The sequence below is a fragment of the Myotis davidii genome, unplaced genomic scaffold (genome assembly GCF_000327345.1).
Source record: "Myotis davidii unplaced genomic scaffold, ASM32734v1 scaffold673, whole genome shotgun sequence".
NCBI classification, from domain to species: Eukaryota; Metazoa; Chordata; class Mammalia; order Chiroptera; family Vespertilionidae; genus Myotis; species Myotis davidii.
In genome coordinates this window covers 2168275-2185392 of record NW_006286677.1, presented here as the reverse complement: position 1 = coordinate 2185392, position 17118 = coordinate 2168275, and the positions used below count along the sequence as shown (strand labels likewise).

The following is a 17118-nucleotide window of genomic DNA, read 5'->3' as shown; positions in this document are numbered from 1 at the left end:
ACCTAGCAAGAGAACATGGACACAGAACTTGGCTGGAGATTGTGGCTAGAGATCCTGGCAAGGCTGCTGATCAACTGAACGCTGTCTCCGTGTCATTCCTTCTTCGCTGACTCCGTCCACACCTTTGGGGACCCCTGGACCTGCTGGGGTTGGACCCCAGCAAAAGAGAAACTCTAAAGGTTCCTCTTCCTGATGCATGGAATAAAACCAAATCTTCCCAAAAAGGTAGATCAGATTCAACCCAAAATCATACTATAGCTTAATGTCACTGGACACTTGACAAAAGTCATTCATTATGGTAGTCTCCATCTCTTATGCCAAAATTAGACTCAACTTGTGACTAATCTGATTCAATCTTTAATTTCAGCAAAACAGAATAAGTGTTCAGCAAATACTGCATCCTAACGCTGTCCACTCTTAGCTTACTCATGAACCTGGGAAGAAATGACAAAGCCCCCTTTCACAGTTCACTTTCCCTTACTCAAGTAATCACTTCACTAACTGCTCTTATTTTTCACTACAAAACATTAATAGAATCACAAAGGAAACGTCATTTAATTTTAACCAACACAAAAGTTAGCTTTTGATTTATCAAAGAGGCATTATTTTATATAATTTCCCCCAATGATGCCATTATACTTTAAGGTACAATGATACTATTCACCAACTATAGGTATCAGCTCTTTCAAGGAAGTGAACACATCTCCCAATTCTGATCCTTAAAGCACATGAAGGGAATACTGTAGTCATCAGAATACTTAACAAATATTTCTGAGGTTGGTTTTAAAGGAATTTTAGATATTAGTAATGGAAACTCAAATGCTTATAGTTGAACCTTGAACAACACTGGGGGACGGGGGGAGGGGGTAAGGGACACTGACCCCCACCCATCACACCGACAAAAATACACATATAACTTTTGACTCCCCCAAAACTTAACTACTAAAAGCTTATTGTTGACCAATAACAAATAGTCAATTAACACATATTTTGCATGTTACATGTATTATATATTATATTCTTACAATAAAGAAAATAAAGTTATTAAGAAATTCATAAGAAAGAGAAAATGAATTTATGTATTTATTGAAAAAATCTGCATATAAGTAGATCCACACAGTTCAAACCCATGTTGCTCAAGGGTCAACTGTAATTCTTTTGGAATGTTAAATACACCAAGAATCTTAAGCAACTTTTGATATGTTCACTAGATATAATATATAATGAAAACTAATTTATGATGTAATATTAAATGTAAAATATCTGAATAAAAATTATATATAAAATGTTATTATAAAATATACAAAATGTATTTGTGTAAGTATATCTATTTATTATATAAATTATATGTATCAAGTATATATTATAAATTCATAATTTTATATTTATATAAATGATTTTAAACATATAAACTATTTTAAATTTTTATATATAAAATATAAAAGTATATTTTAAAATTATATTGAAATTATCAGGTTAAAAATTATAAGTGAAATGTAATTACCATTTTTTAAAATATCTATGCAATGTGGAAAAGTCTAGAAGGAAATGCACAGAACAGTATTTGTGTTTAGGTGATGAGACCATGGGTGATATTTTTCTCCATATGCTAAATCTTACTTAAGGGGTATGCACTACTTCTATAAAACTATTTTTTTAAAAGAAAGGAAATAAATAGGAAGAAGCACTGCTTAGAGGTAAGAAAATGGAATAGTTAGAGCAGTTATCATTTAGTAAATGCTATACTTAAACTTTACCTTCTCAAGGAACTCTTTAAGTGGTCATGAATGACGTAATAGAATATTTGTGCTAGGAGGACATGCTGCCTAATTCTGTCATTTGACAGGTTCAGAAAAAAAAAAACTGTAGTTGTATGATGCTTTACAGTTTACAAAGTGCTCAACATATCACATCACCTGTCCCTCAATCCTGTGAGATAGGTTCATGTGCCTGGTTTAAAGATCAGGAAACTGAGGGTTGGAGAAAGAACATCTGCCATTTATCAGTGCTTACTATGTTGGGGTAAGCACAACGATCTGGCGAAAATCATCACCATGTTACAGATAGGAAACTGAAGGGCAGAGGTTAACTGCTCACTATCTTACAGCTGAGAACGCTGCTCCGACTCGACTCCAGGCCACTCACTGAAAACAAGAGTCTTGAGTTACAATCAACTTCCCGGAGTCCGTAGTGGAAGCGTCGGGCCTATGCCCCCGTCTGTGCCCTCTCTACCACACTGGTCTCCTCTACGGTCCCTTTTCGGAGTTACCTAGCTTGCCAGCCACTGTGAAGGTCCACAGGCAAGGTAATAAGGCCCAGCAATACCCCAAAACTAAGGTCGGCGAACCGCCTGCGCCTCAGGAGGAAAGCAAGGTAATGAGTGGCTACAGAATAAGGGTTGGAGGGGGGCGCAAGGCTAGCAAATCTTATATTACGGGGTAGCCAAGGGGAAACCACCTCTGCCGAAGGAGCAAGGATAGCAACAAAAATCACCATTCCTGCCCTTCCACTCGCGTAACTCGGCACAATCTCCAGAGTGCCTGCGGGTTCATCTAGACTTTAGATTCTAAAGGGTCCCCACACCCGTGGGCTGGGCAGGGATTGTCCCCTTGGCCGGAGAAGCTGGAAGACACGCGATAGGGGCCAGGCAGGCCTAAGGCTTCCACAAGAAGATCTTCTGTTCCAAGGATGTGTTGGACCAGCCGGTCTCCAGTGAAGGTGGAGGAGCAGCTGGTGACAAGCGCACAGGGGACACCCGCAGCCATAGCTGCACTCGGGAGCCAGGTGTGTCCAGCAGCCGCTTCCGCCTTGGGCTGCACCACGGCCGCCGGCGCGTGGGGGGGACACGACTGGAAGGACGCGTTCTCTGACTGGCCCGGCGGCCCTGACTCCGCCCTCTCCCCCTCTTCCGCTCCCGGCGTGGGACAGCCCGGGCCGAGCGTGCTGTTGCCAAGGGAACGAGCGCCCTCCACCAATGTTTCCGGGCTCTCCAGCCCTCTCCGGCCCTAGCCATGGCTCAGGAGACTGAAAACCAGGACCCCATCGGAACCATCTTAATCCAGGTGGGAACTGGGCCCCTCCTGGCCCGGCCCGGCCCGGCCCAGCTAACACACTGCCCAGCGAGCCCGGCGGCGCAGATCCACTCGCACCCACCCACTGAGAGTGCTACCCCCAGATTGCCCCCGGGGAGCTCTCAAACTCGCCAACCCAGACCTCGCTCGTAAGCGTAGTTCACCTCTGGGTGTCTCTGGTAAAAACTCCCAGACCGCGGAACCTTTACTTCGGTGAAAGCCACCTCACCCCGAGGCACCATTTTAAAATGTATTGTTCTGAGAAATTTGAATCCATGATGTAGGGGGTTGGGGACGACACAAATCAAACGCATTTCAGGAGTAATAAGAAATTTAGGGGAGAAATTGAGATATGTGAACTGCTTTTCTTAAGCACCCAAATTTGGGGGATCTAGAAGTCCCTTGCTAATAAGTCCTAGGGATGTAATGAATATAGCCTGGTAACTATAGTAAATAACATTGTATTGTAATATTTGAAAGTTGCTAAGAGAGTAAATCTTAAAAGTTCTCATCACAAGAAAAAATTATAACTGCCGATGAATGTGACCAATTGTGATCATTTTACAATATATACAAATATCACATCTTTATGGCGTAAACCCGAAACTAATATAATGTTATATGTCAATTATATTTTAGTAAAATAAAAGTCCCTTGCTTGGGGATGCACACCTAGAAAAATATATTTAAAATAACAGCAAATCAAGTTAAAGTTTTTAATATAAAATGTGACAAGTTTAAAAACTCAGGTGAATAATTATTTCTGAAGGGGTAAATATCAAGAAAGCCTTAACTTCTCCAAGTATAACTCAGTTTGTGATACCTTCAGATTTTTCTGAACAGGTAAAAGAACATTTACACATTATAGTTCTAAAATGTTTTCCACATATATCATCACTTTTAACTCTTATATTTACTTCCATTTGACTAACTTTAGTAACTTTCCTAAGGTCACTATTAGGACTCTCATTCAGATCTGCAATGGGTCTAATTTTTCTTCTTGCCAGGATTTTTATCTCTTAGCTCCTATCTAGGAAAGACCTCTGTCTTTCCAAAATACAAACCCCTAAACTTAACAGTTTCATAGACTTCTCCATTATGAATCATACCCAAATCTTCTTACCGCACCTCTTACTACCCTTTTATTCATCACCACCTAGAATGAGTTTAGCCAAACTGCAAAGTCTGTGGGAATCGTCTCCACAAGACTGCCCTCACTTCTACATGAGCCTCAAGTTCAGGAGTCCCCAGAACTACCCTCACTTCAGACCAGCTGTCTATAATTTGGGAGGCCTGACCACCCTCACATTGGCTAATTTCCTAGAATAATTCACAGGTGCTATGTTTACAATTACAGCGTTATGATAAGGTAAAGATACAACTAAAAATCAGCCAAGGGAAGAGATGCATAAGGCAGCGTCCAAGAGGGGTCCAAATAGAGGGTCCAGTCATCCTCTCTCTATGGAATCGGACAGCATTACCTCCTCCCGGCCTCAGTGTATGACAGTGTGCAGAGTATTGTCAACTAGGGAAGCTTACCGGATGGAGACTTTGGTATCTAGAGTTTTTATTGGAGATCAGTCTCACACTGACCTACATGACTGACCTTTCCTCTCCAGCCCTTCCCAGAGATCAGACTTTTAGTCTTCAGTTCCTAACGTTTGGAACTGATACAGTGTGGTTCAAAGCCCCATCACAAACCCCACTGTTAGACTCTAGGGTGGTCAAAGCCTCCAAAGCAAAGACATTCCTATCAAGCAGGAAACATTATGGGCCTACAGATCACCTCCCACTGTCTAAGGGAAAAGCCAGACTTCTCTTTAGTTGAGGTGAATTATTCACTACACATCCCCGCTTCCAAATCCAGAGCCCATTTTCACAGACTCCAAACAATCAGAACACTAATGGAGACTCTTTCTTAGAAAAAGCCAGTTCGTCCCAACAGTATACTTCATTTGACTACAGGGGCCATTAAGTTTCTCTATAGTTCCCCCTACTTCTCCAGACCTGAGACAACTCTAAAAAAAGAGACCAGAATCCAGGAAGAATTCTCATGCCCGTAGTGGTTTGGAAGAGTGTAGAATAAGATACTGACTGAAAAGCAGAAGTCTTTTCATTTCGGAGTGAGATCCAGAGGTAGCTGTTTGGTCAGTCCAGGATACAACATTATAGTTTCTGTGTCCGTTGTCATCAAATTGTAAAATGGAACAAGAGTTAAGAACAGTCATATCCATGCTGATCAGCCCCTCCATCTGCGTAAAGGGGTTATTCTGGACACACTGTGTAGAGAAACAGGGCCTACATTTTAACCTGGTTGCTGAGGCTGATCTCTAGACACGTACAATGTAAAATTCTCCCTAGTAATGTGTAGCATACGTGTAATGAGGAAAATGTGGAAGACCTTTCCTGTTTTCCCACTGAGTCCTGCGTATTTGTGAGCATACAGCACCACTCTCAGACATGCCACATGGATTTCATTTCTCCCTGGGGCTGTGGTTTCTTTCCTTCAAACAGACTGCCAATAAACAGTGCTGGAAAGAACACTTGGTTGGGAGGCAGAATCCTAAGGTCTGATATAGGCATGACATTCTTCCAGGTGGGCAACTTTGGGCCAGTCGCGTCACTTCTCGGGTCTCAGTTTTCTCTCCTATACAATACATAGCTTAGATTAGATATGCCTCTAAATAAATCGACTCAATTTCCCCAAAGCTACATAATTTCTTTTCATTGTAAAATCCACATACACACACACACACACACACACGCCCACACATACATACAGGGTTGGGCAAAAGTACGTTTACACTTGTGACTACACAAAACAGTTTATTCTTGTATTATTTATTAATTCTTGTATTATATTTAACTTACTTTTGCCCACTTCTGTATGTAATATATGTATATATTATGTATTATATGATATATACATATATACATATTATATATGGTATATATACCAGAACAACAGTTACTTCAGATTTCCACTTGCTTCACCCTGATGTGGTATATTTGGTCTGTGTCTCAATCAGATACATTAAGCAACTCTTTGGACCAGTGGTTCTTAAAGTGTGGTCCCAGGACCAGCATTAACAGCACCAGCTGGGAACTTGTAAGAAATGCAGATTTTCAGAACCCTTTCCAGATCTACTAATCAGAAGCACTGGGGGTGGAGCCTAGTGATCTGTTTTGTTTGTTTGCTTTTTGTTAATCCTCATCCAAGGATATTTTTTCCATTGATTTTTTTTTTTTTTTTTTTAGAGAGAGAGTGGAATGGAAGGAAGGAGGGCAACAGAAAGTGTGAGAGAGAAACATTGCCTCCCACATGCACTCCAAACAGGGGTTGGGGAGGAGCCTGCAACCCAGGTACTGCCCTTGACTGGGGAGCAGACCAGTGCTCTAACCATTGAGCATACCAGCCAGGGCATGACCTGTGCTTTACAAGCCTTTCAGACAACTCTGATACATGCTCAAGATTGAGAGCTACTACTCAAGATTGAGAGCTACTATTTAGATCATATTGCAAACATAAACTCTAATACTATTTTCAAGAAAAATCACAATCATCAAAGCTAACATAGTATTTACCAGGTATATCATGCATGGTGCTAAGTGCTATATAAATTTTAACTCATTTAACCTGTACAACAAGACTACCAGAGAATTATTATGATTATTTCACGTTATAGAAAAGAAACTGACCAAAGATGAGTCCTGTGAGTTGACCCATATACATGGAAAATGCAAGCAATCTCCTCAAGCCTTTTCAATCCAACCCTGGCATAAAAAGAGAGTCTTCCTTTGGCCCTTTTTGCTCCTCTAGATATTTAAACCCTGCCCTTTTACTGAATTTTCACCAACCTCTAGCTGTATATATTTAAAACATACATTTGCATATTGGTAGATATTCTACATGCACTGGTTAATGGTTAGGCTTCTCTGTGAATGGAGCTGTACTAACATTGACTATTAGAGGCCCAGTGCATGAATTCTTGCACCAGTGGAGTCCCTCAGCCTGGCCTGCAGGATCAAGCTGAAACCAGCTCTCCAACATCCCCCCAGGGGTTCCTGGATTGCAAGACAGTGCAGGCCAGGCCGAAGGACCCCACCGCTGCACGATCAGGGCCAGGGAAGGACGCAGAGGTTGGCCAACTATGGAGGGACCACGGGAGGGCTCCAGGGCATGTTTGGCCAGTTTTGATCAGTCCCAATCGGCCTGACCCCAGCAGCAAGCTAACCTATCAGTCTGAGCATCTGCCCCCTGGTGGCCAGTGCATGTCACAGTGAGTGGTTAAGCAGTCTTAGCATGTCATTAGCATATTATGCTTTGATTGGTTGAACGATGACCGGACGACCAGACACTTAGCATATTAGGTTTTTATTATACTAGTATACTAGTGGCCTGATGCACGAAATTTGTACAAGAGTAGGCCTTCCTTCCCCCTGCTGCTGGCACTGGCACCCAGGACCCGGGCTTTGCTCCAGCCCCAGCTTTGTCCAGAAGGACGTCCGGAATAGCATCCAGTCTAATTAGTATGTTACCCTTTTATTATTATAGACTAGAGGCCCAGTGCACAACATTTGTGCACTGGGGGAGAGGATCTCTCAGCCTGGTCTGCGCCCTCTCGCAGTCTGGGACCCCTCAGGGATCAGGCCTAAGCCAGCAGTCAGACATCCCTCTCGCATTCGGGGCTCTCAGTCTGGAACCCCTCACTCCTTACTGCCCTCCTGCAGCAGAGGCAAGAGAGGCTCCCACCACCACTGCTGTGCTCGCCAGCCATGAGCCCGGCTTCTGACTGACTGGTGCTCCCCCTATGAGAGTGCACTGACCACCAGGGGGCAGCTCCTGCATTGAGCATCTGACTGCTGGTGGTCAGTGTGCATCATAAACCAATCATTCTGCCATTTGGTTGACTTGCATATTAGTCTTTTATTATATAGGAGGATTATTTAGTCTGGATTCAGACTGCCTGGATTTGAACAGTTCCACCAGTTAGCCAGCTGTGGTACCTTGCACAGGTTACTTAACCACTTTAAATCTCACATTCCCTTAAATATACAATGAAGATAATATGAACTCCCTCTTAGGAGCCTTGGAGGATTAAAATATAGAATAACATAAAGTACAACACTCAATAGATGGCAGTTATGATTAGGTCTCTTACCATGTAATATTACTTAGCTTTGTGTACATTTCTGTGTCTTTTTAAGATTAGCTTGTTCTCTAAATTGCTGGAAAAAGAAAAAAAGTTAATTTTAGCTTGTCTTTTTAGCTAGGAATACTTTATTCTTAATGAGAACTTTAAGGGTATTGCAATTTGGCAAACAAGGTATGCCTTATTTCCCTGTTACAACTGATTTTTGCGGGTATCCCATTTTACCTAATACAGGATTGGTCCGTCAATCATGGATGACTGGATACAAATCTACTCATTAATTCAGTCTCCAATAATTTATGTTCTGTTCAAAAGTGAATGTGCCGGGGTTCTTGTTCCAGCATCTAGAAGGGTTCAGCAATCTGGAGAAGGGCTGTGTGTAACTTAATAAAGAGTCCAGAGACGAAGCATAATTTTGAAAGGCATTATAGGAAGTCAGAGGAGCCTAGCTAAAGGAAGTAAGATCTGCTCATCTCAGGACCCCATGCCTTTATTAACACAAATTGTCCTGAGGCGAGGCAGAGATATACACTTCAAAGGGTCAGGTTTCTATACACAGTCCATTGTCAGATTATCAGGTTTTGGAGAAACTGCCTTCGGCTGTTCAGGTGTTTGGCCAGTAGGAGGCAATAATATGTAGATTAAGATGCCCTGAGCTGTCTGGCAGCAAGCAATCAATTTAATGCATCCTTTTCAGGTTTGGGGAAATGCCATTGCCACTCCAGATGATTCAGCCCTTGCTGAAATGTTGGAATTGGTTCCCGGCAGAATGGAGCTGGACTAACATTGATTATTATTTAGTAAACATAATAATTGGTACAAATTTATAGTAAAAGTAATATGTTGATAAAATATCTAAAATACTTAAGAGAAGATCTTTAAATACAATTAATCAGTGCCCTAATTATAAACTCCATGCAACTTATTATGTGAGCATGTGCTTAGATGTTTAGATTTTCCAGCACAGTCCTGATCGTGAATATTCCATCCCATTGTCAGATCATATATTAAAGTCCATGTTTTCCTTTTCGGTTCAGAAAATATGATTATTATTTCTACATAGAGTTCTACTAGAAAGCATTTTGTTAACTAAATTCTTTCACTTCAAAATGCTTATTTTAACTAAATTTTTTCACTTTTGAGTCTAAATGCAGGCTGTTTACAATTTTAGCTGAATCTTTCCTCAACTAATCAGAATAGTGAGGCTTTTATCATAGCCATAATAATCATCATTACAATGAAAATAGTAGCCAACATTTATTGAGAGTCAGACACTGTACTGAGAGCTTGAGATTTTCTCAAGTCCTAACAATAACTCTGTTAGGAAGGTGTTATTTTTATCCCAATATACAGTAGAAGAAACTAATGTACAATGAGATAAAGCAACTTGCCCAAGCGATAAATCTTAAGCAGGTGATGGCACGTTTGTGAAACCATCTTGAAAAAGTGTGGTGGTAACTCCGAAAGCTTCCTAGATGCTTGCTTTCACTAGTAACTCTTAGAAGCTCTCTTTGTATGCTTTATTAACAATAATGTGGTACCTTTTAAATACAGTGGGGCCTTGACTTACGAGTTTAATTCGTTCTGAGACTGAGCTCGTTAAGGAGCTCATTAACTCAAATTACTCTATCAACTCAATGCAAAAAAATCAGCCGAGAGACAGCTGGTATCTCAAAAAACTCATTAGTCAGGACACTCATAAGTCAAGGTCCCACTGTACCTTTATAAATGCTTGCTTGGCCCAAATATTAAACATATGTTTGTGCAACAAGGATTACCTAGTCTTGCTATCTAAATTATCTTTTCAGTTAGTTTTGGAAATTGTATTTCTTTTTCTTTTTTTTTTAACATTTTTATTGATTTCAGAGAGGAAGGGAGAGGGAGAAAGAGAGAGAGAAACATCAATGATGAGAAAGAATCATTGTTGGGCTGCTTCCTACACGCCCCCTATTGGGGATTGAGCCCACAAACCAGGCATGTGCCCTGACTGGGAATCAAACCATGATCTTCTGGTTAATAGGTCGATGCTCAACCACTGAGCCACACCGGCCAGGCTAGAAATCTTATTTCTAAAATGCAACAGTTGTGTGTTAACATCGACCTTGGAAACATTGGAGTTAATTGACATTGATATTATCTCTGTCTTTCTTACCAATCCTTCTGTCTGGTTTGTCAGAAGCGTACAACATAAATGTGATGAGAATGACTCCGCCTAACTCTATCTTTAGCAGAGATGAGTAAAATGGTAATTATGAGATAGATTGCTTTTGACAATGTGGAGTCTGGCTGCATGGCTCTTTTAAATTCCAGAGCAAATCTTTACTGCATTAAATATTTCAAGGCCTTCTTATTAAGCAGCCCTATCCCCAAACTATCAAAATAATAATTTCCTCCAAGTAGATTTCAAAATGTATGGGAAGATGGGAGTTATCTATAATACTCTCAATGATAAAAATATATTAAATAAATAAAAATGTATGGAAAGCAATGGGTCTGATGATCACAGAGATGATGGGTGACATGTAAAATTTCAATAAGGTAGATTGGATCTATTTGAAGGAAGAACAGAGATTTAGAACTTAATCTCTTTTCCTACCCAAGTGTGGTGAAAGATTTTGTACAGTACTTGTCTCTAAAGCAATTATACAGATGTGCGGTCATTAAGCGGGGAGAAGAAACTATCTGGCAAGAAAGGTAAAGTGAAAGCTCTTGAGAAAGATTAAGAGAGCAGTTCAAATCAGTGAACATTTACTAGGTGCCAGTTATGTGCAAGGAGTTTCACTAGGTTTCACAGGAGAGGAGAGGAGCATTTGTTCAGTGCTCTCCTATGCGGCTGGCCCTACACAAAGCACTTGACACACTTGAACTCATCTTATTCTTACACTATTCTGAAAGGTAGTTATTTACCTCCCATTTTATAGACGAGAACACTAAGGCTCTAAAAAGCTAGGTGAATTTGCCAAGCTCGGTTTAGTAAAGGAAGAAGTAGATTCTAGTTTACGTCTGTTTCCAAAGCCCATATTCACTCATTGTCACACACATTGCTTCCTTTTCACTCAGCAATTCTGTGAAGTAGAAGCATTCTTTTTTTTTTCTTGGTGAAGAAGCTAGAGAATATGTGGGTGATGTACATGGACATCATGTGACCAGTGAGAGAACAAGGAATTACGTTCATCTGCCTTTTACTGATTCTTACTATGTACCAGACCTATACATATCTCACGACTCTATGAAGAGAGTAATTGTCCACACAAGGCAGATGAAGAAGTCAGACCTTCGGTTTCCTGCTAGTAATCCAGGACAGTTTTCACTCTCTCCAGCAGTTGCCAGGCACAATTACAGAATGACACATGAAGGCACACATATGAGAACTACAAGAAGGAAATTCAGGCGCTCAGAGGGGTCTGGAAGTGAGGTTTGCCCTTGAACCACTTCTTGGTACTGTCCAAATGTCTTTAGGCAATAGGTGGCAGATCAGCTTGCAGCAGTAATGTGGACAAAACAAGTACAAGAAGTACCTCTTCATCCTCAGAGCCTCCGAGCAAGCAGTAGGTGTGTTTATATTCAATCTGTGAGCCCTGAAGGCTGTACATGACAGTTTGTGCAGAGTACCAAGTGACCAGATGTGCCTGCCAGACTGTGATGCCCGTCAGTGAAAAGATGCAGATTCTGATCTTTTGAATACTTGGCTCAGTGGGAATATTCTAAGAGTAATCGATGACATCAGCTGGATCAATGAGTAAGTCCAGATAGATGAACAGAGAAAGGTAACTGTTTCAAAATGCCTTTAGCAACCCAGTCTGCAGATTGTTATTGGTGGGACTGTTGGTGAGACAGGTGTTGGGTTCATACATTTGCATAGCAAAATGTTTTTCTTGTGGCAGCAGCCCATATAATAATTGGTGCCATCTGTATTTATCTGTTGAAGTTTGATTTCTAATATGAATTCAGAGAATCTGGTGCTAATTTCACAATGTCTATTTCATTCTGAGGGTGCGTGACATTGGAGAGAGAGTCATCATTTCAAAGGAAAATAAAAATTGAAGGGAAATGTTAAAGTAGTAACAGATGTAGCTTTTGCCTCATGGATCATTTTCATTTCTGACCACATAAAACAAAGTCAGGGCCACACACCTGTCCTACAGAACTGGTTCTTCAGAACAGTTAGTGGGAAGACCCAGCTAGACAGGAAAGCCAACAGGCCCTGGCAACATATTTGCAATTCTCTTTTGAAAGACACAGCTCTCCCTAGAACTGGGGATCAAACCCACAACCTAGGTATGTTCCCTGACTGGGAATCAAACCAGCAACCTTTCAGTGCACAAGATGGTGCTCAACCAACTGAGCCACAAAATGTTCTCTTTTCTTACCTTTTAACCAATTAGTAGAAATCGGAGTTTGGCATAAACTTCTTATGGTCCCTGATTCAATTGCTTTACCATCTGAAAAAGCAGAAACCATTTGTGTTGCAGATTTAGTTTGGATTTGTTTCTAAGGGGGAAAGGAAAAACAGACAATTGTATAAAAACTTAGTTTTTCAAGATCTAAGACAATAATGGAACGTTCTAACAAAAACTGTCTTAAAACCACAAGACAGTCCTTTTCAATGAACACTGTAAAATCAACCTTACTATCTCTAGCAAATACAGCACAAATTGCAAACATTTAAAATAAATGTTCTAGATGGACTATGTATGTATACTTTTACTATTTCATATTTTTACACCTACAGGTCCATGATGACCTTCAGCAATTAAAGGAGAAATTAGCCGACTTCCCATCTGAAGAAGGAGAGACCCTAGACATTCAGAATCTTAAAACAGCAATCAAAAGGACTGAAATGGGGTTAAGAGTAAGTAGAACTTTCAATATTAAATAAAATACCAGAGGAAACAAAGATGCCTCAGAAAAGAATTGTGGTTCTCACAGGACTCTGTGAGATCCTATAACAGAGAGGGATTTAGGGTGATCATCAGCTTGTTCTCATCCCTTTTTTAAATGGTAATGATGTTTAACTGATTGATTCACATCCTGTCACATCCCACAAAGAATTTAAGGTATTGATATTGTCAGATTATGCAATGATAACTTCTAAAATGTGCTTTGAAAAAAAGAATTTTAAAAATAACCACTATTAGTCCAACAATATGTCTTTTTTTTCATCTCCCCTGGTGCCCAGAACATTTGGTAGTGCCCCAGGGGCTCCAGAAAAAGGGAAGTTCCAAGTGACCCAGACATTTCAAAGGGTATGCTATCTTAGAGGCAAAAAGGCAAATGGGCTCAGTAAGGATCAAAGTTGATCTTGTCAGTGAAGATACTGGCCTAGGACATAACTGCCCACCATCACTGCTTTTAGTTAAGGTTTAATTTCAGACCATCCTTTGTGGTTATTTTAGGTCTCTGAGTCTGCTAGGCTGCCACGCAGGCCTTCCCTGAGCTTGTCAGGTCAGCGTGTGGCCCCTTTCGTCCACATGACCAAAAGGGATTCATGCCAAGACATAATAGAGAGTTTCTATCAGATTCACTCAAGAAATAAGAGTTGACTTTCCCTAATAGCTTAAGAATTTTGAGAATAGTCATTTTTAAAAATATAGTAACCTAATGGGTAAAACCAAAGAAATATACCAATTTTGAAACAGAAATAAAGTAAATCAGGACTTCATAATTATAGACCAGTGATCTTCAATCTTTTTCATTTCATGGCCCAGACATAAACTAATTACTAAATTTCTGCAGCACGCCAAAAATATATTTTTTTGCTGATCTGACACAAAAGGTGCCATTTTTATTCATTCACACAGAATGACTATTGTTGTGTTGACTGTTGTCATTGTTTAATTTGACAAGCTCAGGGAAAAGAGGTCAGTGCCCCTGACGAAATAGTCAGATAGGACATGTTTTAAAAGTTATTGCCGCACACAGGCTGAAAATCACTGTTTTAGACAGATCTTAGGGCGGGGAGAATCCAATCTTCAGACAAGAATAATATGCAATTGCCAAACAAGGATGTATCTCCAAGGGAAACAAAAACACTAACTTAAAAGCTATTTGTATCCCCTACATTTACTGCAGTATTATTTACAATATTCAAGACATGATAGCAACCTAACTGTTCATTGATAAAGAGAAATATATATATACATATTCACAATGGAATATTTCTCAGTCATAAAAAAAGAAATCTTTCCATTTGAGACAACTTGGGTAGACGTCAAGGACATTATGCTAAGTGAAAGCAGCCAGATCACCCCCACCCCCCCGACACAAATTGATGATATGAATTCTCTAGAAAAGCAAATCCATTGAGAGAGAAAAGAGATTGGTGGTTTCAAGGAAGGAAAATACTGTATAATCTTACTTATATGTGGAATCTAACACTTCACCCCACTCCCCCCAAGAACATCTGATACAGAAAACAGATTGCTGGTTGCTGGAAGTGGGGGTTGGTAAAATGGGTAAAGGTGGTCAAAAGTACAAATTCCAGTTGTAAAAAAAAAATAAGTTCTTTGGTTTTACCCATTAGGTTACTATATTTTTAAAAATGACTTCTCAAAATTCTTAAGCTGTTAGGGAAAGTCAACTCTTATTTCTCGAGTGAATCTGATAGAAACTCTCTATGATGTCTTGGCATGAATCCCTTTTGGATTTAATGTTCAACAGGATGATTATATTTAAAAATACTATACTGTATATTTGAAACTTGCTAAGAGATTACATCTTAAAAGATCTTAAAAGAAAAATATTTGTGACCAGACTTATTGTGGGGATCATTTCACAATACATATAATTACCGAATCATTGTAGTATACACCTGAAATGAATATAACGTTATATTTCAATTTCTTTAAAACTAAAAACAAAATAAAATACAGCCAGGATGTAGGAGTCCATGGATCCAAACAAGGACCATATCTCCATCTTCTAGCTCTCTGTCAGTACCCTTGCTCTTGCCTCAGACTTTCATGCTACCATATTCTGAGCTTCATCTGTCAGCTCCTGAGGCTGTGAGATGCGTGCTTGATTGTGTAGCCTCAGCAAACTAGCACACATTGTCCTATTTGCCCGGTGGTGAGAGGGCTGGACTCAGCTGGAGCCTTTGGGCTGGCCATTTTCAATGTCACCTGAAGGCCAAATTCTTTCCTCGGTGCTTGCTTGACGTCCTGAAAGAAAAAGACGTTACTCCATATCTGCATTGCCTAGTAAATTTACCTGGCTAAGCAATTTACTGACTATTGTGGATAGTTTCACTTGTGAAGAGTGCTACAGGTCACTCAAGCTTTGAGTCTCAGTGCTTTTTGGGATAAAGTAATTTGGCCTTGAGGTGCCTAATTATACCTTAGGCATGTAATAAACACATAGCATGTTGTGTCTTTTGGCTTAATTACACAATTCAGAGTGTTAACCTAATGAAATGAAGTAAATTAACTGAGTGTCTTAAGTCCACTATAATGGCCTAAACTTTTAACTTTTCTGTAACAGATTCACATTGAGAAGTATTTAAATGTTGTAAACCATCAAGTGTTAACGACTCCCATTAGTGAGAATAAGTTATTTTCTCCCCACACTTCCCAATGGTAAGTAAAATAGATATTTATGGATCCAAATAAGTACAAAAAAGTAACTTTTCTCACTCAGATGAAATGACTGTAAAGACAAAATTTTATTTGGCTTTTTTGATATCCTAATTTCAGTAGAAGTTTTGCACAAAAAGTCAATGGAAAAGATTATGTTTTGCAAATATTGTATAAAGGATGCTTATTATATGAAAAAAGTTAATGGCACAATTTGGACTTGAATACAGTTTATTCTTGATTACATTTATTGAGTTCTCATGCTTGACACCATATCAGTGATTTTAGGGTCATATTTTGGTGTAATTCCTTTTTATCTTTTTAGTAAAATGTGCCCAAAATTTAATTCCTGAAGGAAAATTTTTGTTTGTTTTTTGTTAATCCACTCCCAAGGATATTTTTCCCATTGATTTTTAGAGAGTAGAAAGGAGGGAGGAGGGAGAGAGAGAAACAGCAATGTGAGAGAGACACATCAATTGGTTGCCAGGCTGGCGAATGAACCTGCAACTCAGGTAGCACCCTTGACTGGGAATTGAACCCGTGACCCTTCGGTGTGCGGGCCGATGCTCTACCATTGAGCCACATGGGCTAGGGCTAAAGGAAATGTTTTAATGCAAATCAGTTTTTATGCTATTTGGATTGCATGGCTCTTTCTTTACAGTTTTTAGCATATGTGCTTTATTGTAAAGATGATTTTGGAGTCGGGGGTAAAAAAATAAATAAAATAAAATTTGCTTGAAATATTCATTATGTAAATACATCCTAAGAGATGATTTATTAAAATTAGAATTGAGTTAAAAAGAAATGACCTTTCCTCACCTTGGGCCTCCTTATACATCTGCCTCCTCAATTTCTTTGTAAATTAAGGTTTTGTACTCAGCTTAAAACCTCTGTGGCCCATATTTGCATGGTAAATAAGTCCAAGGTTAAGGTCTATAAGCTCTGAGAAACTGTGACTTTAGTAAAACATGTGCAATGAAATCAATATTACCATTGATATAAAGAAGAGTTAAGTTCCTACAGCATATTTCTGGTCACACAAAAAAATCACCAAACTTCTAAATAAAGACCCAAACACTGCTAGTACTGAACACAGAAATACATGTGAGCTATACACATATTTAAGGATGATTAATGAAAACAAGTAAGGCGATTATTGTTGTATTTGTTCATTCCAGTTCAAGGGTGCAGGGCCAGAGTCTATCTGGGCAACTGAGGGCTCTAGGCAGGACACACCCCAGACAGGACATCCTTCCTTCACAGGGCCATTCACACTCACACTCACTTAGACTGGGGCATTTTAGAAATGCAAATTCACTTAAC

At 39.7% G+C, this 17118-nt stretch overlaps 2 protein-coding genes across 2 annotated transcripts in view; one reads left to right on the top strand and one right to left on the bottom strand.

Moving 5' to 3' along the window:
• Positions 1-2865, bottom strand: part of AAGAB (alpha- and gamma-adaptin binding protein) — a 54699-nt gene extending 51834 nt beyond the window's left edge. The window contains exon 1 of the mRNA XM_006758396.1: positions 2691-2865. Within this exon, the coding sequence (XP_006758459.1) occupies positions 2691-2765 (75 nt within the window). The 5' untranslated portion in view covers positions 2766-2865. The remainder of the gene's footprint in view (positions 1-2690) is intronic.
• A 63-nt stretch (positions 2866-2928) lies between these two features.
• The window catches only part of LOC102760425 (IQ domain-containing protein H-like), a 38592-nt gene continuing 24402 nt past the window's right edge, over positions 2929-17118 (top strand). The window contains exons 1-3 of the mRNA XM_015560454.1: positions 2929-3062; positions 12957-13076; positions 15704-15798. Coding sequence (XP_015415940.1) covers positions 3012-3062; positions 12957-13076; positions 15704-15798 — 266 coding nt within the window. The 5' untranslated portion in view covers positions 2929-3011. The remainder of the gene's footprint in view (positions 3063-12956; positions 13077-15703; positions 15799-17118) is intronic.